Source organism: Myxine glutinosa, chromosome 1 (genome assembly GCF_964187855.1).
Source record: "Myxine glutinosa chromosome 1, kmMyxGlut1.1, whole genome shotgun sequence".
In the NCBI taxonomy this organism is placed as follows: Eukaryota; Metazoa; Chordata; class Myxini; order Myxiniformes; family Myxinidae; genus Myxine; species Myxine glutinosa.
The window spans coordinates 365,314,311-365,338,296 of NC_136261.1; the positions used below are offsets into that span (position 1 = coordinate 365,314,311).

The window sequence follows — 23,986 nt, forward strand, 5'->3', positions numbered from 1 at the left end:
CCGCACACACACAGACACATACAGCCGCACACACACAGACACATACAGCCGCACACACACAGACACATACAGCCGCACACACACAGACACATACAGCCGCACACACACAGACACATACAGCCGCACACACACAGACACATACAGCCGCACACACACAGACACATACAGCCGCACACACACAGACACATACAGCCGCACACACACAGACACATACAGCCGCACACACACAGACACATACAGCCGCACACACACAGACACATACAGCCGCACACACACAGACACATACAGCCGCACACACACAGACACATACAGCCGCACACACACAGACACATACAGCCGCACACACACAGACACATACAGCCGCACACACACAGACACATACAGCCGCACACACACAGACACATACAGCCGCACACACACAGACACATACAGCCGCACACACACAGACACATACAGCCGCACACACACAGACACATACAGCCGCACACACACAGACACATACAGCCGCACACACACAGACACATACAGCCGCACAGACACATACAGCCGCACAGACACATACAGCCGCACAGACACATACAGCCGCACAGACACATACAGCCGCACAGACACATACAGCCGCACAGACACATACAGCCGCACAGACACATACAGCCGCACAGACACATACAGCCGCACAGACACATACAGCCGCACAGACACATACAGCCGCACAGACACATACAGCCGCACAGACACATACAGCCGCACAGACACATACAGCCGCACAGACACATACAGCCGCACAGACACATACAGCCGCGCACACACACAGACACATACAGCCGCGCACACACACAGACACATACAGCCGCGCACACACACAGACACATACAGCCGCGCACACACACAGACACATACAGCCGCGCACACACACAGACACATACAGCCGCGCACACACACAGACACATACAGCCGCGCACACACACAGACACATACAGCCGCGCACACACACAGACACATACAGCCGCGCACACACACAGACACATACAGCCGCGCACACACACAGACACATACAGCCGCGCACACACACAGACACATACAGCCGCGCACACACACAGACACATACAGCCGCGCACACACACAGACACATACAGCCGCGCACACACACAGACACATACAGCCGCGCACACACACAGACACATACAGCCGCGCACACACACAGACACATACAGCCGCGCACACACACAGACACATACAGCCGCGCACACACACAGACACATACAGCCGCGCACACACACAGACACATACAGCCGCGCACACACACAGACACATACAGCCGCGCACACACACAGACACATACAGCCGCGCACACACACAGACACATACAGCCGCGCACACACACAGACACATACAGCCGCGCACACACACAGACACATACAGCCGCGCACACACACAGACACATACAGCCGCGCACACACACAGACACATACAGCCGCGCACACACACAGACACATACAGCCGCGCACACACAGACACATACAGCCGCGCACACACACAGACACATACAGCCGCGCACACACACAGACACATACAGCCGCGCACACACACAGACACATACAGCCGCGCACACACACAGACACATACAGCCGCGCACACACACAGACACATACAGCCGCGCACACACACAGACACATACAGCCGCGCACACACACAGACACATACAGCCGCGCACACACACAGACACATACAGCCGCGCACACACACAGACACATACAGCCGCGCACACACACAGACACATACAGCCGCGCACACACACAGACACATACAGCCGCGCACACACACAGACACATACAGCCGCGCACACACACAGACACATACAGCCGCGCACACACACAGACACATACAGCCGCGCACACACACAGACACATACAGCCGCGCACACACACAGACACATACAGCCGCGCACACACACAGACACATACAGCCGCGCACACACACAGACACATACAGCCGCGCACACACACAGACACATACAGCCGCGCACACACACAGACACATACAGCCGCGCACACACACAGACACATACAGCCGCGCACACACACAGACACATACAGCCGCGCACACACACAGACACATACAGCCGCGCACACACACAGACACATACAGCCGCGCACACACACAGACACATACAGCCGCGCACACACACAGACACATACAGCCGCGCACACACACAGACACATACAGCCGCGCACACACACAGACACATACAGCCGCGCACACACACAGACACATACAGCCGCGCACACACACAGACACATACAGCCGCGCACACACACAGACACATACAGCCGCGCACACACACAGACACATACAGCCGCGCACACACACAGACACATACAGCCGCGCACACACACAGGCACATACAGCCGCGCACACACACAGGCACATACAGCCGCGCACACACACAGGCACATACAGCCGCGCACACACACAGGCACATACAGCCGCGCACACACACAGGCACATACAGCCGCGCACACACACAGGCACATACAGCCGCGCACACACACAGACACATACAGCCGCGCACACACACAGACACATACAGCCGCGCACACACACAGACACATACAGCCGCGCACACACACAGACACATACAGCCGCGCACACACACAGACACATACAGCCGCACACACACAGACACATACAGCCACACACACACAGACACATACAGCCACACACACACAGACACATACAGCCACACACACACAGACACATACAGCCACACACACACAGACACATACAGCCACACACACACAGCCACATACACACATACAGCCACACAGACACATACAGCCACACAGACACATACAGCCACACAGACACATACAGCCACACAGACACATACAGCCACACAGACACAGACACATACAGCCACACACACACATACAGCCACACAGACACATACAGCCACACAGACACATACAGCCACACAGACACATACAGCCACACAGACACATACAGCCACACAGACACAGACACATACAGCCACACAGACACATACAGCCACACAAACACACACACACAGAAACACTTGGGGAAAGTGCTGTCACTTCCCGGGATACTCTGGGTGTCTGCGGCATCATAAAAATGGCACTACTTTTCTCACTGTATTCAGTGGGGCATTTTTGGGGAGACACCATCTCAGTATTGGATGGACATTGGCTCCCTAAGGGAGCTCATCCACCCTTTATCAGGTGTTGTTTTTTGGTTCTGGCAGGGTTTCACATTCACTTCCCCATTAGCAAAGCCAGTGAGGGGTGTCGGTTTAGTCACCGCCATCCCAACCAGTATTGACTAATCTAAATTTAATCAATTTTAAGTTTGGCCTGTAACATACCAAAATGTGAAAAAGTCAAGAGGTGTGAATACTTTCTTGAAGGCACTGCATTGTTCTTTTCTCCATTTTTCTAATTTAATTAGCTTCTCATTCTTTTATTTCCATATTTTATTGCTTTCACTCCGATCCACTATTTTGCTTTCCTGTTCGAGCTGTTTTCTTGTTCTGTCTTATTGTTTGTGATTTAGGCTTGGACTCCTCGAATTTTAAAACCAACTAGAACTGCCACTTTAAAACTGCTGGCAGTGATGACCGGTTTACTCGCACCCACTTTTGATACAACCCAACTTTTGATACAACCCCACTTTTCATACAACCCCACTTTCATTAGACATGCTTTGACACAACCCCCTTGGATACAACCCCGATACACACACACACCCACACCCACACGCACACACACACATCCCCCCCTACCCCCACCCCCACCCACACACACACACACACACCCACACACAAACACCCCTACACCCTCCCCCCACACGCACACCCCTCCACGCATGCACACACACAAACACACATCCAACCCCCCCTCCTCCACACGCACACCCCAAATCCTCCCCACACACACATAGCCACCCCACACCCACACCCACACCCACATCCACACACACACATCCACACACACACATCCCCCCACACTTACATCCCCCCACACACATACCCACACACACACCCCCACACACAAACCCACACACACACACACACCCACACCCCCCCCCCCCCCCCCTTCACACAAACACACGCACACATCCCACACACATCCCACACACATCCCACACACATAATTAATTGAACAGTATCGGTTGTTCCTAAACTTAAATATAAATAATTTAAAGGATTGCTGTAAATGATGTTAATTTCACAACATCCCATATTCAACTTTATTTCAATTGTAAACCTCAAACATAGTTTCTATATACACACACACACACACACACACACACACACACGCACACGCACACGCACACACGCACACACACACACACACATCCCCACACACATCCACACACATCCACACACACATCCACACACACATCCACACACACACACATCCCCACACACATCCCCCACACACACACACACACACACACACACACACACACACACACACACACACACATCCCCACACACACACACACATCCCCACACACACACACACATCCCCACACACACACACATCCCCACACACACACACATCCCCACAAACACACACACATCCCCACAAACACACACACATCCCCACAAACACACACACATCCCCACAAACACACACACATCCCCACAAACACACACACACATCCCCACAAACACACACACACACATCCCCACAAACACACACACACATATCCCCACAAACACACACACACATCCCCACAAACACACACACACATCCCCACAAACACACACACACATCCCCACAAACACACACACACATCCCCACAAACACACACACACATCCCCACAAACACACACACACATCCCCACAAACACACACACACATCCCCACAAACACACACACACATCCCCACAAACACACACACACATCCCCACAAACACACACACACATCCCCACAAACACACACACACATCCCCACAAACACACACACACATCCCCACAAACACACACACACATCCCCACAAACACACACACACATCCCCACAAACACACACACACATCCCCACAAACACACACACACATCCCCACAAACACACACACACATCCCCACAAACACACACACACATCCCCACAAACACACACACACATCCCCACAAACACACACACACATCCCCACAAACACACACACACATCCCCACAAACACACACACACATCCCCACAAACACACACACACATCCCCACAAACACACACACACATCCCCACAAACACACACACACATCCCCACAAACACACACACACACTCACATCCCCACACACACACACACACACTCACATCCCCACAAACACACACACACACTCACATCCCCACAAACACACACACACACTCACATCCCCACAAACACACACACACACACTCACATCCCCACAAACACACACACACACACTCACATCCCCACAAACACACACACACACTCACATCCCCACAAACACACACACACACTCACATCCCCACAAACACACACACACACTCACATCCCCACAAACACACACACACACTCACATACCCACAAACACACACAGACACACACTCTCATCCCCACAAACACACACAGACACACACTCACATCCCCACAAACACACACAGACACACACTCACATCCCCACAAACACACACAGACACACACTCACATCCCCACAAACACACACAGACACACACTCACATCCCCACAAACACACACAGACACACACTCACATCCCCACAAACACACACAGACACACACTCACATCCCCACAGACACACACTCACATCCCCACACTCACATCCCCACAGACACACACACATCCCCACAAACACACACTCACATCCCCACAAACACACACACACACACTCGCATCCCCACAAACACACACACACACTCGCATCCCCACAAACACACACACACACACTCGCATCCCCACAAACACACACACACACTCGCATCCCCACAAACACACACACACACACTCGCATCCCCACAAACACACACACACACACACTCGCATCCCCACAAACACACACAGACACACACTCGCATCCCCACAAACACACACACACACACTCGCATCCCCACAAACACACACACTCGCATCCCCACAAACACACACACTCGCATCCCCACAAACACACACACTCGCATCCCCACAAACACACACACTCGCATCCCCACAAACACACACACACGCATCCCCACAAACACACACACTCTCATCCCCACAAACACACACACTCACATCCCCACAAACACACACACTCACATCAACACACACACACACACACTCACATCAACACACACACACACACTCACATCCCCACACACACACATCCCCATATCCTGCCCCCACACACACACACACATATCCACACACACACACACACTCACATATCCCCACACACACACACACTCACATCCCCACAAACACACACACTCACATATCCCCACACACACACACACTCACATCCCCACAAACACACACACACACACACTCACATCCCCACAAACACACACAGACACACACTCACATCCCCACAAACACACACAGACACACACTCACATCCCCACAAACACACACACACACTCGCATCCCCACAAACACACACACACACACTCGCATCCCCACAAACACACACACACACTCGCATCCCCACAAACACACACACACACACTCGCATCCCCACAAACACACACACACACACACTCGCATCCCCACAAACACACACAGACACACACTCGCATCCCCACAAACACACACACACACACTCGCATCCCCACAAACACACACACTCGCATCCCCACAAACACACACACTCGCATCCCCACAAACACACACACTCGCATCCCCACAAACACACACACTCGCATCCCCACAAACACACACACACGCATCCCCACAAACACACACACTCTCATCCCCACAAACACACACACTCACATCCCCACAAACACACACACTCACATCAACACACACACACACACACTCACATCAACACACACACACACACTCACATCCCCACACACACACATCCCCATATCCTGCCCCCACACACACACACACATATCCACACACACACACACACTCACATATCCCCACACACACACACACTCACATCCCCACAAACACACACACTCACATATCCCCACACACACACACACTCACATCCCCACAAACACACACACACACACACTCACATCCCCACAAACACACACAGACACACACTCACATCCCCACAAACACACACAGACACACACTCACATCCCCACAAACACACACAGACACACACTCGCATCCCCACAAACACACACACTCGCATCCCCACAAACACACACACTCGCATCCCCACAAACACACACACTCGCATCCCCACAAACACACACACTCGCATCCCCACAAACACACACACTCGCATCCCCACAAACACACACACTCGCATCCCCACAAACACACACTCGCATCCCCACAAACACACACACTCTCATCCCCACAAACACACACACTCACATCCCCACAAACACACACACTCACATCAACACACACACACACACTCACATCAACACACACACACACACTCACATCCCCACACACACACATCCCCATATCCTGCCCCCACACACACACACACATATCCACACACACACACACACTCACATATCCCCACACACACACACACTCACATCCCCACAAACACACACACACACACACTCACATCCCCACAAACACACACACACACTCACATCCCCACAAACACACACACACACTCACATCCCCACAAACACACACACACACACACACTCACATCCCCACAAACACACACTCACATCCCCACAAACACACACAGACACACACTCACATCCCCACAAACACACACAGACACACACTCGCATCCCCACAAACACACACAGACACACACTCGCATCCCCACAAACACACACACTCGCATCCCCACAAACACACACACTCGCATCCCCACAAACACACACACTCGCATCCCCACAAACACACACACTCGCATCCCCACAAACACACACACTCGCATCCCCACAAACACACACACTCGCATCCCCACAAACACACACACTCGCATCCCCACAAACACACACACTCGCATCCCCACAAACACACACACTCGCATCCCCACAAACACACACACTCGCATCCCCACAAACACACACACTCGCATCCCCACAAACACACACACTCGCATCCCCACAAACACACACACTCGCATCCCCACAAACACACACACTCGCATCCCCACAAACACACACACTCGCATCCCCACAAACACACACACTCGCATCCCCACAAACACACACACTCGCATCCCCACAAACACACACACTCGCATCCCCACAAACACACACACATGCATCCCCACAAACACACACACTCTCATCCCCACAAACACACACACTCTCATCCCCACAAACACACACACACTCACATCCCCACAAACACACACACTCACATCCCCACAAACACACACACTCACATCAACACACACACACACACACTCACATCAACACACACACACACACTCACATCCCCACACACACACATCCCCATATCCTGCCCCCCCCCACACACACACATATCCACACACACACACACACTCACATCCCCACAAACACACACACACACACACACACACACACACACACACACACACACACACACACACACACACACACACACACACACACACACACACACACACACACACACACACACATATCCCCCCTACCCCCACATACACACAAACACCCCCACACACAAACACCCGCACACCCCTCCCCCCCCCCCCCCCCACACCCCTCCACAGATACACACACACCCCTCCACAGATACACACACACACACAACACCCACCTCCACACATACACACACACACAGACACATACAGCCACACACACACAGACACATACAGCCACACACACACAGACACATACAGCCACACACACACAGACACATACAGCCACACACACACAGACACATACAGCCACACACACACAGACACATACAGCCACACACACACAGACACATACAGCCACACACACACAGACACATACAGCCACACACACACAGACACATACAGCCACACACACACAGACACATACAGCCACACACACACAGACACATACAGCCACATACAGCCACACACACAGACACATACAGCCACAGACACATACAGCCACACACACAGACACATACAGCCACACACACAGACACATACAGCCACACACACAGACACATACAGCCACACACACAGACACATACAGCCACACAGACAGCCACACAGACAGCCACATACACAGACACATACAGCCACACAAACACACACACACAGAAACACTTGGGGAAAGTGCTGTCACTTCCCGGGATACTCTGGGTGTCTGCGGCATCATAAAAATGGCACTACTTTTCTCACTGTATTCAGTGGGGCATTTTTGGGGAGACACCATCTCAGTATTGGATGGACATTGGCTCCCTAAGGGAGCTCATCCACCCTTTATCAGGTGTTGTTTTTTGGTTCTGGCAGGGTTTCACATTCACTTCCCCATTAGCAAAGCCAGTGAGGGGTGTCGGTTTAGTCACCGCCATCCCAACCAGTATTGACTAATCTAAATTTAATCAATTTTAAGTTTGGCCTGTAACATACCAAAATGTGAAAAAGTCAAGAGGTGTGAATAGTTTCTTGAAGGCACTGCATTGTTCTTTTCTCCATTTTTCTAATTTAATTAGCTTCTCATTCTTTTATTTCCATATTTTATTGCTTTCACTCCGATCCACTATTTTGCTTTCCTGTTCGAGCTGTTTTCTTGTTCTGTCTTATTGTTTGTGATTTAGGCTTGGACTCCTCGAATTTTAAAACCAACTAGAACTGCCACTTTAAAACTGCTGGCAGTGATGACCGGTTTACTCGCACCCACTTTTGATACAACCCAACTTTTGATACAACCCCACTTTTCATACAACCCCACTTTTCATACAACCCCACTTTCATTGGACATGCTTTGACACAACCCCCTTGGATACAACCCCGACACACACACACACACACACACACACACACACACACACACACACACACACACACACACACACACACACACACACACACACACACACACACACCCACACCCACACGCACACACACACATCCCCCCCTACCCCCACTCCCCCCCCCACACACACACACACACACACACCCACACACAAACACCCCCACACCCTCCCCCCACACGCACACCCCTCCACGCATGCACACACACAAACACACATCCAACCCCCCCTCCTCCACACGCACACCCCAAATCCTCCCCACACACACATAGCCACCCCACACCCACACCCACACCCACATCCACACACACACATCCACACACACACATCCCCCCACACTTACATCCCCCCACACACATACCCACACACACACCCCCACACACAAACCCACACACACACACACACCCACCCCCCCCCCCCCTTCACACAAACACACACACACATCCCACACACATCCCACACACTTAATTAATTGAACAGTATCGGTTGTTCCTAAACTTAAATATAAATAATTTAAAGGATTGCTGTAAATGATGTTAATTTCACAACATCCCATATTCAACTTTATTTCAATTGTAAACCTCAAACATAGTTTCTATACACACACACACACACACACACACACACACACACACACACACACACACACACACACACACACACACACACACACTCGCATCCCCACAAACACACACACTCGCATCCCCACAAACACACACACTCGCATCCCCACAAACACACACACTCGCATCCCCACAAACACACACACTCGCATCCCCACAAACACACACACTCGCATCCCCACAAACACACACACTCGCATCCCCACAAACACACACACTCGCATCCCCACAAACACACACACTCGCATCCCCACAAACACACACACTCGCATCCCCACAAACACACACACTCGCATCCCCACAAACACACACACTCGCATCCCCACAAACACACACACTCGCATCCCCACAAACACACACACTCGCATCCCCACAAACACACACACTCGCATCCCCACAAACACACACACTCGCATCCCCACAAACACACACACTCGCATCCCCACAAACACACACACTCGCATCCCCACAAACACACACACTCGCATCCCCACAAACACACACACTCGCATCCCCACAAACACACACACACGCATCCCCACAAACACACACACTCTCATCCCCACAAACACACACACTCTCATCCCCACAAACACACACACACTCATCCCCACAAACACACACACACTCACATCCCCACAAACACACACACTCACATCCCCACAAACACACACACTCACATCAACACACACACACACACACACTCACATCCCCACACACACACATCCCCATATCCTGCCCCCACACACACACACACATATCCACACACACACTCACATCCCCACAAACACACACACACACACACACACCACACACACATATCCCCCCTACCCCCACATACACACAAACACCCCCCACACACAAACACCCGCACACCCCTCCCCCCCCCCCCCACACCCCTCCACAGATACACACACACCCCTCCACAGATACACACACACACACAACACCCACCTCCACACATACACACACACACAAATCCACCCCCCCCCCCCCCCCCCCCCCACACACACACGCACCCACACACACAGACATCCACGCACATCCACACACACGCACATCCACACACACACACGCACATCCACACACACACACGCACATCCACGCACACCCACATCCACGCACACCCACATCCACGCACACGCACATCCACGCACACGCACATCCACACACATGCACATCCACACACACGCACATCCACACACCCTATGGCGCAACTGTGGTGAAAATTTCACGTCAATCTGTGCAATGCTTGCAGAAAAAGCGATTTTTAAAATAAAATAAACGTGAAATTGCAGAGCCAGAATTATTTATTTTATCTGAGAGGCCAAAGGAGTTTTCTTCTTCTTGAGCATCTCACAACTGTCAAATGCGATCGAGTTAAGAAAAGTCAGAATTTGACCAAATCTGTTTTATTCGTTTGTTAATATACCTCAGCTATTGACAAATCTTCAATTATAATTTTATTTGAGGTTAAAATGACCGCGAGAGGTCGTGTGATTGTGATCACGTCCTGGAAGGACAAAATGGTGTTTCTTCTTCTTTCAAAAATAAACACTTATAGCTTCGAGACCGTACATCCAATCATTTTTAAATTTTGCACACTTGTTCCGCTTGATGAGAGCTACATTGCATTAAAAATTCAAATTGATCAATGCAGTGGTTCAAGAGTTAGAAGCTTTTTAAAATATTCCTTCCATTATTTATTGCGGCCAAACCATTTGACTTATCAAAACCTCTCAAGTAACATTGAAACATCCCCCCATGAGGAACATTTGTGTAAAGTTTCCACTCGATATCTTCACAAATTATGGAGGTGATACCATTTCTAGTTTGTGCTTAAAAACGTCATAACTCTGAAACCATGTGTCGGATGACGTCGTGCTCGGAGGCTTTTTTGTTCGTCATGGGTGTGTGAATATGCATGCCAAGATTGGGCTCGATCAGTTCAGCCGTTGCGGAGAAAAAGGGGTTTTCGTGGTTTTTCACGAAAACAAGATGGCGGCCGAACCATGTGACGTATGACTTCGAAATTTTTTTCACTCTGAGTTTTTAAAGAAGCATCTGAGAAAAAAAATGTCATTTTCGGGGGATGAGAAAAAATTTTCTTTGACGGATTCTAACGTCTTAACGTTAGCATTTTTTTATATACTCGATACACGTGTTTTTTGTTCCCATTGCAGAGTTCTTTAGAATGAGCCATTCCTCAAATTTTTCCATTGAGCCGTTTCTGAGATACAGAAGGGCAAATTTGAATGTGTTTTTCCAAGATGGCGCCCATACCACGTGACCTATGACATCATAATTAACATTAAAAAACTATACGAGCCGAGTCGATCATTTGTTGAAAATTTCCTGTCAATCTGACCAGCGGTTGCTGAGAAACTTAATTATGAAGTTTTCGGAGGTGCAAAATAGGGTGGAAGAATAATAATAAGAAAAACTCTAGCAGTAATTATAGGTTTACTTTCCATTTCATGGAGGGTAAACCTAATTACACTTGGACTCTTCAACAATGCTGACTTGCTTGATATATTGAGTGGTTATCTCGTTCCATCATTACTCCAAACGCACACATAAGGTTTGCCTATTCCTCTTCTTCCCTCAATGATTCCCAGCATGAGGGGGTGGGGGGGGGGGGGGGGTGGGGGAGATTGTGATTTTCCCCATGCTGGGCATCGTTGCATGATAAACTCCTCAGCCAACTCTCTCCCCTCCAACCACCCCACTTTTTGATATCCCTCTTCACACAATCTTCCTTTACCGAACACGGTCGCTTTTCCTCCTACCTTAGTACCTCAGTCATGTTTCATACCAATCTCCTCCCTCATTTGATCCATCCTTCTATCCACTCACTTCACTAACTTCATTTCCCCGTGTCGTAACACATAAGCTCCAGCTCGCTGTTCTTCCTCCCTGGTTCACCAGCTCCTTGAAGTAGTCTTTCCATACCCTCAATCCTGCATCCTTTCCCTCCTCCATCACTGGCCTCACCTCACCATTTCTTAATCACAATCTCCCCCAATCCCCATTGATGTCCTTGCCATACTCATCTGTGTTACGAGTCAATTTATAGGTCATCTTGTACACCTCTGCTTCCATATCACTCCTCACCTTATCCACAAACTCTTCTTACTGCTTTATTATTCTGCCCATACAGGTACAGCATGCCTGCATCCAGTTATCAACCTATATCTTTGATCTTCTCTATCCTCTTCCAAACCTACTTTTCGGCAAAGACCTTACTACTTCCACTGTCCACCACACCTGGTTTCTGTACCTCAACGATGCAGCTTTTCCTGACATCCTTCCACCCAAGACTTCTGTGATTTCCCTAAACACCTCTCTGTACTTCTTCCACCACTTGATTGAGGTCCTCAATGCCAAACAGGAAATCAGCGCTGTCTCCCTTGACATATCACGTGCCTTCGATACGGTCTGAAACTCTGCTCTGCTCACCAAACTCTCCTCCGATGGTATCCATGGAAATCTCCACGCATGCCTTGCGGACTTCCTCTCTGGTCGTAGGCAACGTGTGGCCCTGAATGGATTTCTCTCATCTCCCCTTCCAGTTCAGGCTGGAGTTCCCCAAGGTAGTGTTCTGGGCCCTGTGCTATTTCTAATCTTCATCAATGATCTCTCCGACTCTCTGGAAAATCCTCTCTATCTCTTTGCTGATGACTCCACTCTCTGCCGCTCCATTCCTCATCCCTCAGATCGGCAGTCTGCAGCCTCCTCACTCTCTGCAGACCTGGACAAAATCAGACTGGTCAAACAAGTGGAACATGTCTTTCAATCATGACAAATCTCACACTCTTACTATGTCTCTCTGAAAAGGCCTACTGGAAAACCCTCCCATCTACTTTCTCAACAATCCTCTCCAAGAAGTTCTGTTGCTCAAGCTTTTGGGTCTCACTATCTGCCATGATCTTTCTTGGGAAAACCACATTTCCAAGCTGGCCTCCAAAGCCAGTCGCCGACTGGGCATCCTCCGTCGTGCGAAGTTCTTCCTCGGCACACCTGAGCTCCTCACCACATCAAGGCTTTCATCCGCAGCTCAATGGAATACTGTTCCCCCCTCTGGGCCTGTGCTCCTGCCTCACACCTAGCTCGGCTTCACGCTGTTGAAACCAAAGCTTTCAGAATCATTGGAATCTCCTGCGATGAAGCGAACTCCGAGGGCCTTTCACTCACTCACCGCAGGCAGGTTTGTGGTCTTTCTGTCTTCTACCGACTCCTCTCCGGCCTTGCTCCCCTAGCTCTCTGTGCTCTGTCCCCCAAATATTCCTACAGGTCGCACAAGATCTGCCTGCAACCTTCTTTTGGTTAAACTGCCAAAATCTAGGCTCTGCTCCCCTTCTCTCTTTCATTCCACTTTTCTCCCACCTCTGGAACAAACTCCCCCACTCCCTTCAATCCCACTCCTCCCTCCAGGTCTTTAAAACAGCTGTTCACCACCATCTCTTATCTTCCCCCATCCAAAACGTTGACCTTTTCCATCCCCGCTAATTCACCCCAGATACACTTTTTTGAAATTCCAACTTCTTTCCTGGAAGTCCTTGCAGTAGCTGCTGATAGATAGATAGATACATCTATGAGTGCTATAATAGCAGTAGCTACTGATAGATAGATGTATAAACGCGAATCAGACATTCTTTTGATGTGGTTTATGTCCTCTTCCATGTCTACCAAACTGCTCAATATGCATGTATCGGTACCATGAAGTGATATTTCGTGGCGAGGAATTCTCGTCAAATATTTATGAATGCTATGACAATAGCTGCTGATAGATACATGTATGGCAACCGGACATTATTCTTAAAAGCCGACGTTTTGGTCCATATGTTTTATACCTCTCCCACCTCCCCCCAAGCCCTCTCCCTCCCACATTTCTCTCGATGTCCCTGTTCTCAAATGTTGTGTTTGTGTCCTTCCCCCTCTCTCCCCATCTTGTCTACCACTGCCCTTATTTTGTGTTTTATGTGCCGGTTTGACTTTTTGTGTGATTAATGTTCGCTTTCACGAGCCTCGATCTTGCATCCAAAAAACAAACAAAAAAAAACACTCCAAACCTTCGGCTTCTTCGACAAGTTCCTCATACCTGGGTGAAACTATATTTATCCCGTGCATATGAAGCAAAAAACGGGGTTAATTTGGTTAAGAAAATAAGAATTTGGAATTAATGTCCGTTTGTCTGTCCACAAACGCCGGTTTATGATCGAGGAACAACTTGTTTAAATGGAATGTTATATTTTGAACATGAATAGGAAGACATGTTTGTGGTGTAACAGTACTTTGCCTCCGAATACGTCCCAATCGCACACGTGCAAAGAGGAGTGAGTTAATTATTTTACTCCGTCTGTCTGCCTGGTAGTCGAACAAAATTGAAAATCATTCCACACCGGAAACTTAGTTTTTAAGGACGTCATAAAGGACATGTAGAAGAGGCACGAATAACTAATGCAATAGGGTGGTGTAATAGACACTGCGTCAATGGCGGTAAATTCAGGAATTAATTTACTTGGACGACTTTTACAATCTATTTTATTTAAATTTAATTATATACTTGAACACTGTGGAACAAATCACCTTCTTTACACTTTCAAAACTCTTATGTTTAGCTGTACTTAGACGTGTCAAATACTGGACTGCTTCAATTGACTATACACACAGACACAATGCAATTGAAGTATGAGACTGCTTCAATGGTGGTAAAGTTCTGGAATTATTTTTAACGATCTTTAAATCATTGTTTTATTTAAATTGAAGACTTACTTCAAAACTGTGGGGGCAATGTGTTTTACGAACTCTCTCGTTAGTTTTTTCATAGTTTATAGAAAGCTTTTTTTTTACCTCCGCCACCACAGGTGGATGGAGGTTGTGTTTTCACCCCTGTCTGTCTTCTGTTTGTTTGTCTGTCCGTTTGTGAACAATATATCTCAAAAAGTTGTGGACGGATTCGGACGAAATTTGGCAGACGAAATGGCAGAGATGTAGTGTATGTGACAAAAACAAAATGATTATATTTTGGTAAAGATCCGGATTCGGATCCAGCTACTATAATTTTTTAACTCAACTAGACTATGTCCAGCTGAGTTTTTGTCGATACCCAGTGTCCGTCGTCCGTCTGCCTGTCGTCTAAACAATTCGACATCTATGCTCTAAAAGTCACAAATATTGATGAGATTTGATGAAACTTGTTATGCAGCATGTTTAAGACAAAAACTAGTTTGGGATTGCATTTGGGCGTTGAACGCCAAAAAATGGGTGGGGCGGGGCAGGGCGGCCATATTGAAAAATAAATTTTTTGTCATATTTTTAGTACATATAAACTATATAGTTTGTGGTTCTATTATGCATATTCTAACCATATTGATATAGACCAGTTGAGTTCAGGTTCCCTGGAACCTCTAGTTTAAGTGATGCTTCACCATTGGGAGATCGGGCCAAAAACGATACATAGCAGGATATCTCAAACAGTTGTGTACGGATTTGGCCGAAACTTGGTGGAGAGGTTATGTGTGTGACAAGGAAGAATCGATTCAATTTTGGTGAAGATCCGGATCCAGCTCGTAGAATTTTTAAGTGATTCTTCACCATTGAGTGATATGGCCAACCAGACGGAGGCATGTTCTCTACTGAGTGCCGTTCTAGTTATTTCAGTTTTCACAGTTTTTTATAGCATGTGTTTTGTATTTGTTGAACAATGTCTGCAGATGCACAAACCCTGAGCCTGGACCCAAACTCTGCAAATGTATGGATCAAGATCTCCCCAGACCTCAGAATGGGGACTCGAACCAACACCATGAACCCATACCCAGAACACCCTGATCGGTTTGAATTTGCTCCCCAATTTCTTTCCTTAGAAAGTTTCTCCTCAGGTTGTCACTACTGGGAGGTCGATGTGAGTTTGAGTCGTTTTTGTGGAACTGGAATCTGTTTAAACTCTATGAATAGGAATAGTTTATGGAAAGAGAGCTGGTTGGGAGAGAATACCAAGTCTTGGTGTTTGCTGAAAAAACAAAACAAATACTCAGCATGGCACAACGATCAAGAGATTCCCCTGTCCTTGTCGGGGAATCATGAACGGTTTGGGTTTTTTTTGGATTGTGAGGCGGGAGAGTTGACTTGTTTCGGGGACTCGCACGTTCTGCACTTGTTCAAGAGCAACTTCATGGACCCCGTTAAAGCTGCCATTGGGATTTTTAACTCTGCTGGTGATTCCGTGAGGTTTTGCTAGTTTCGTTGATTTCATTGATTCAGTTCTGTTCTGTTCATTCACGAGATGTGAAAGTAAAGGTTTTTTTTTGGTTTTAAATAAATAAAATGATTTTCTTGTGCTTGGCGATGTGATTACTGATTAATGTTTATAAAAGTTATTGTTTATCTTATTTGATGTCAAAGTGCCAAACTCTTCACTCTTCCATAGACTGGGTATTCTTCTCCCTCTTCCAATAACGTCCCAAGTTTCATGAAAAGAAACTACAAAGAGCAATCAGACATTGCAGACCCTCGCGAGAACGTGTTTGTGTGATGTATTTTGTTTGGTGTTTATTACGTCCGCCACCAAAGGTGGATGGAGGTTGTTTTCACCCCTGTCTGTTTGTATATCTGTCTGTTTGTTTGTTTGTGAACAAAATATCTCAAAGTTGTGGATGGATTCGGATGAAATTTGGCAGAGATGTAGCGTATGTGACAAGGACAAAATGATTAGATGTTGGTGAAGATCCAGATTCGGATCTGGCTACTCGAATTTTTTAAGTAATTTTTCACCGTTGAGAGATAGGGCCAAAAATGATATATAGCACGATATCTCAAAAGGTTGTGGACAGATTTGGACGAAACTTGGTGGACCGGTTGGGTGTCTGTCAATGATCAACAGATTCGATTTTGGTGAAGATCTGAATATGGATTCGGATACGAGAAATATTTAATTTTTTAAGTGATTCTTCACCATTGGGAGATAGGGCCAAAGACTATACATTGCGGGATATGTCAAAAAGTTATGGATGGATTTTGACGAAACTTGGTGGACAGGTTGGTGTTGGGATTAGCCTGGTGTTGCCTGGTGTTGTGAAACAAGCCTGGTGTTGGGCTAGCGGCTAGGGTGCCAGCTTAGGATCTTAGGATCCTGAGTTCGAATCCCAGTCGATCGCTGAATTAACGCCAGGGGGGTTGACTCAGCCTGTCATCCTTCCGAGGTCGGCTAATTGAGTACCAGTTCACTGGTAATTCCCTGTTTGTCGTAAAAAGGCGACAAAAAGGGTTGGCGTCAGGAAGGGCATCCGGCCGTAAAACATTGCTTCAAAAAGGGGACCAAAAAAACAACAACAACCACGGTGCCCGAAAAAGGCCAACCCCCGCCTTGCGGGGAAAAATGGCCTCTAAACGGTGGTTTTTGGTGGACAGGTTGTGTGTGTGTGACGAGGAAAAATCGATTTGATTTTGGTGTAGATCTGAATATGGATTCGGATATGAGTGTTATTTAATTTTTAAGTTATTATTTTGGCCAACCATTGAGTGACATGGCCAACCAGGCGGAGGTATGCTCTCTACTGAGATTTCAAACTGATAGGATCAAGCATTCTACTAATGAAGCCGATGATGTCATCATGAATATATGTTGTTCCACTATGGGAGCACTTGACAATGAGACATGTTTCAATTTTATTTTCCATGGAGTGGTTTCAGAGATATGGAAGTGTAAAGTTTTTCGTTTTTCCAAGATGGCGCCAATACCACATGACATTATTACGTCGTAATTATTTTAAAAATATGTACAGGTGGAGGCGCTCCAATGGTAAAAATTGTGTCAATCGGACCAAGCGTTGCAGAGAAAATCATACTTATTCTGTGTGGATAGACAGACAGACAAACAAGTAAATGAAAAATCACTCATTGTGCGACACTTGGCACAACAGAACAAAGTAGAATGGCACTCAGTGGAGCATCCTTTTGACCTCAAAAATAATTTGTGGTAGAATTCAGTGACCTGCTATGCAAATCGTCTTTAAAGTTTATGTTAATCGGATGAAAATTAACAATTTTAGAAATTTGGCCTATGTTGACCATTTGGCCCGTGTTGATATCAAAAATAGTTGGTGGTTGAATTCAGTTAGCTGATATGTAAATCCCATTCTAATTTCAAGTGACTCGGATGAAAATTGAGGATATTAGAAATTTGAAATTGTTGTTGACCTTTGGCTGATGTTGACCTTTTGGCCTATGCTGATCTCAAAAATAGTTGGTGGTTGAATTCAATATTAGCTGAAATTCAAATCCTATTCAAATTTCGAGTCTATCAGATTAAAATTGAGGATTTTATAAATTTGATAAAAGTTGTTGACCTTTGGCCTATGTTGACCTTTTGACCTTAAGGATTTTGGATACAGGATTTTGATGCAGGATCCTTAAGGATACAGGATTTTGTCCGACCACGAACTTTACCATTTGGTGAAGTTTCGTGAAGATCAGTTTAAAATTGTGACCTGTAGGCAAGTATAAGTGAGCGGACAGACGGACACACTTTTTGTGTGATTTTTTTGGAGTGATCAACATACTTGGCAAAAAAAAGGAAAAACTTTTTTTTTTTTGCCAATTAACAAGACGACGTCATGTGATATTTGCAAATTCCATCTGTCTTCAAAATAAAAATTTGTCACGGATGGATCAAATTGTCCATTTCATTGTGATTAAAATTGATCTTAATCAAAGCTCAGGTCAATCTGATTAAAACTGATCCTTTTTCAGATGAAAATTAATATTAGTAGTTTGACCTCGAGTTGACCTTTGACCTTTAAAATATTTGGTTTCCAAATTCAGTGTCAATATGCAAAAGGTGTTCGTTCCATTTTCAAGTCAATCGGATGAAAAATGACAATTTTAGAAATTTGACCAAGATGACCTTTGACCTCAAAATCAATCGGCTTCTTCTATGTGACCAACTCTACCATGTGGTGAAGTTTCGTGAATATCGGTTTGAAATTGTGACCTGCAGACGATTGACAGACAATAACGTACAAGACAAACCAATATTCTTGAAAAATCTTCGATGTTCACAAGTAACAAATGGACCCAAATGCAATACCCTCTCTTCTGGCGAGGGCAACAATTAAACATGATCAATCCACGTTTAATATCTCGATTTCAGTTTGTATTATTTCCGAGAACCATTTGAGAGATCGAGATGTCGTATTTTCGGCATACGAGTCGAATTGGCCAATTTTACCATTTCTAGCCCGGCCACTGATGGTGACGGAGGTTATGATTCCACGTCTGTTTATTTGTCTGGAGGCAGGATATCTCAAGAAGTTATGGATTAATTTAGTGAACAGGTTTTGGTGTATGTACGACATGGACAATTTGATGTTTGCTAAAATGTCTACAGAATCAGAAAATCATGTTTCGTTTAAAGAATACATATTGCTTCACATGCTTACTCGTTCTTTTCTTGCATAAATATTGTTGCGGATATGAGATTGGCATCCATCCATATCCGCTTGTAAATATTCCCCTATTTCCCCAATACTTCCCAACTATCCCCAATCCCCCGTTCCCTAGTCCCATTTTCTATAAACAACACTCTGTAGACCCGACCTTCCCCTATTTCCCCCATTAAATGTCGCATCCAGGTCCACCGCATCTCACGTAGACAACCATAGGACATCTTGCTAGTTATTCTTAGTCTATGTCAGTTAAGGACTCGTTTCCATTAATTCTGACTCTTCGTTGCACCAGAATGTGATTGTATGGCACCGTTGGGAAGTTTAGGACCTCCCAATACCTCCCCCGCAGCTCTTCCTCACGGTTCAGCAACAACAACAGCAACGGCGGCGGCGCGGGGAGTGCGCGTCCTCACTCCGGCTTGGTTAGCCGCCATCGAACATGTGCTCCGACGGGGTTACCACGTAGGGGCTCGCTGTCAGCTCCTCGTCAAGGGCGGAGCCCGGTAACCCCCCGCACCCAATAGAAGCGGCGGACCGATTCCATCTGGGGCGGAGCCAACGAGCCGAGGGCGTGTCACTCCCCGCTGAGCATGCGCAGGAAGAGGGAGGTGACGTCAGATGCGCGCTGGACTTGAAGGAAGAGAGACGCCACCAACCGAGCGCTGTGACACCTCCCTGCATCTACTGGACCGTGTTTGATTCTGCCCCTGAGCCAAGGTGCACCTTGTGCTATCGACTGCCTGTCCTTCCCTGCCATCAATCCCTGTGTAAGTCAGTCTTGTTCCGTTTGTCTGTGGTCTGTCGGGGATAAGATAAGACTGTAACTAAGTGCCCATCTTTTCTGTGCTTTACCTCTTACCTTGTAATCTACCCCTTTTCTGCATCACCAATTATATCCTCCTCCGGAGGTCTTGAGAACTGTACCCCTTGTGTCGTTTCATTTATCCCAGCCGTTGTGTCCTTTCCTTCATTGATTTAGCATAGCGCGATTTGGCCAACGTTCGAGTAGAATCGGGTAAACTGTGCGAACACGGCGGCCATTCCGCTCGGCCCATCATAACATCTTAATCCGCGTGTCCGTAACAATATATTGCAAGGAAGATTTTCATGTTTTATGGTGTCGTTTTACACTGGCTTAGCTCCGACCCCAAAAAACCGGTGATTTGATTACGTCATATCACGTGACCCACACGTCGTCTTGAGGATACTTTTGCTGCGGGACTTGTTTCTGTGCGGCCAACAAGCTCTGAACTCTGAAAAAAAAAAAGTACTGGCAATGCCAGCTAGATGTATTGTTGCTGGTTGTAGCAATACGTACAAAAATGGTGTGAGTATGCATGGCTTCCCACAAGATGCAGCTGTAAGGAAAATATGGATTGCAAAGGTAAAACTGACCAGAGCAAAGTGGCAAGGCCCAACTGTTTCGAGCGTCATTTGCAGCGCCCATTTTGAAGATGACTCGTATTCCCAGTATTCCCAGTTTGGGATGAGTAAACTGAAGCGATTAAAAGCCAATGCGATCCCCACGAGGATTGAAGGTAATTCTAATCTAATGGAGCAGAAGAGAAACGACGGAACGGCTGTGGACAAGCGTGAGAAGCTGAGGGTAAGTAATGTGCATTCCTCTTTCGTTGGTGTCGGCCATTAAATATCGCCACCCTTTGGTAAGCATAAATCAATCCGTAATTTTGTACGTTTTCTGTCAGATATGCGTGAACCCCGCCCCCGCTCCAGCCCACGCCCCGCTCCAGCCCACGCCCCGCTCCAGCCCACGCCCCGCTCCAGCACGCCCCGCTCCAGCACGCCCCACCTACGACTCCAGTCCACGCCTCTCCAGCCTCCGCCCATCCCTCTCCAGTCCCTGCTCACGCCTCTCCAGCCCCCACCCATCTATCTCTAGTCCCCGCCCATTTATCTCTAGTCCCCGCCCACACCTCTCCAGCCCCGCATGCGCCTCTCCAGCCCCCGTCCATCTATCTCTAGTCCCTGCCCATCTATCTCTAGTCCCCGCCTATTTATCTCTAGTCCCCGCCCACGCCTCTTCAGCCCCCGCCTATCTGTCTCTAGTCCCCCCCCCATCTATCTCTAGTCCCCGCCCATCCCTCTCCAGTCCCTGCCCATGCCTCTCCAACCCCACGTCTCGTCTCGAGTTATGTTAGGACGAGTTATGACAAAACCAGGTGGACGAGTTGGTTAGGTGAGAAGAAGCAGCCGATTATATTTTGGTTCAGGTCCGAATCCAGATCCGGCCTATCAGTGGATACAAACCGTAAAGTGTTCAGCCTGGTGGAGGTATGCTCTCTACCGAGTGACGTTTGATTGCGTCATCCTCCTCACCTCCAGTGGTGGCGCCTTTAATAAACAAGACCGAAAGTCCAACAGCGGCGTAGCCTGGCTTGTTTGATACTTTCGTTGAAGAGGATAGTATGACCTGGGTGGGGATTCCAGTCAGCAAATAAGTAATGTACGTATTAAATATTTTCGAAGTACTGTAAGTCTCTAAGGTGTTTGTTACCATGGAAGTGAAGAGATTGCATTGAGACACTGGTTAGCTCACCTGGGTCAAAACCGTAAACACTTTAGTAGGGGAGCTCCCAATAGAGTTCGTGACCATTTTCCCGTGATCAAGGTTTGAAGGTTGATTTTGAAAGATAAAAATATATATAAAAAAATAAGCTTGGGTATCTTTTTTTAAAATGCGGGCTAACTCGGCCAGAGGACAAAATCCAAGATGTCCGCCAAAACCGCGAAATCGGGCATATTTCCGCCTACGTGAATGCGTCGTCCGTCCATCCGTCTGTAAACATTTGAACCTT

General features: G+C 47.6%; 1 protein-coding gene across 1 annotated transcript in view; it reads left to right on the forward strand.

The window, feature by feature from the left end:
• The window catches only part of LOC137418449 (E3 ubiquitin/ISG15 ligase TRIM25-like), a 42,352-nt gene extending 24,335 nt beyond the window's left edge, over nucleotides 1-18,017 (forward strand). Inside the window, exon 5 of the mRNA XM_078771043.1 lies at nucleotides 17,442-18,017. Coding sequence (XP_078627169.1) covers nucleotides 17,442-17,965 — 524 coding nt within the window. The 3' untranslated portion in view covers nucleotides 17,966-18,017. The remainder of the gene's footprint in view (nucleotides 1-17,441) is intronic.
• The last annotated feature ends 5,969 nt before the right edge of the window (nucleotides 18,018-23,986 follow it).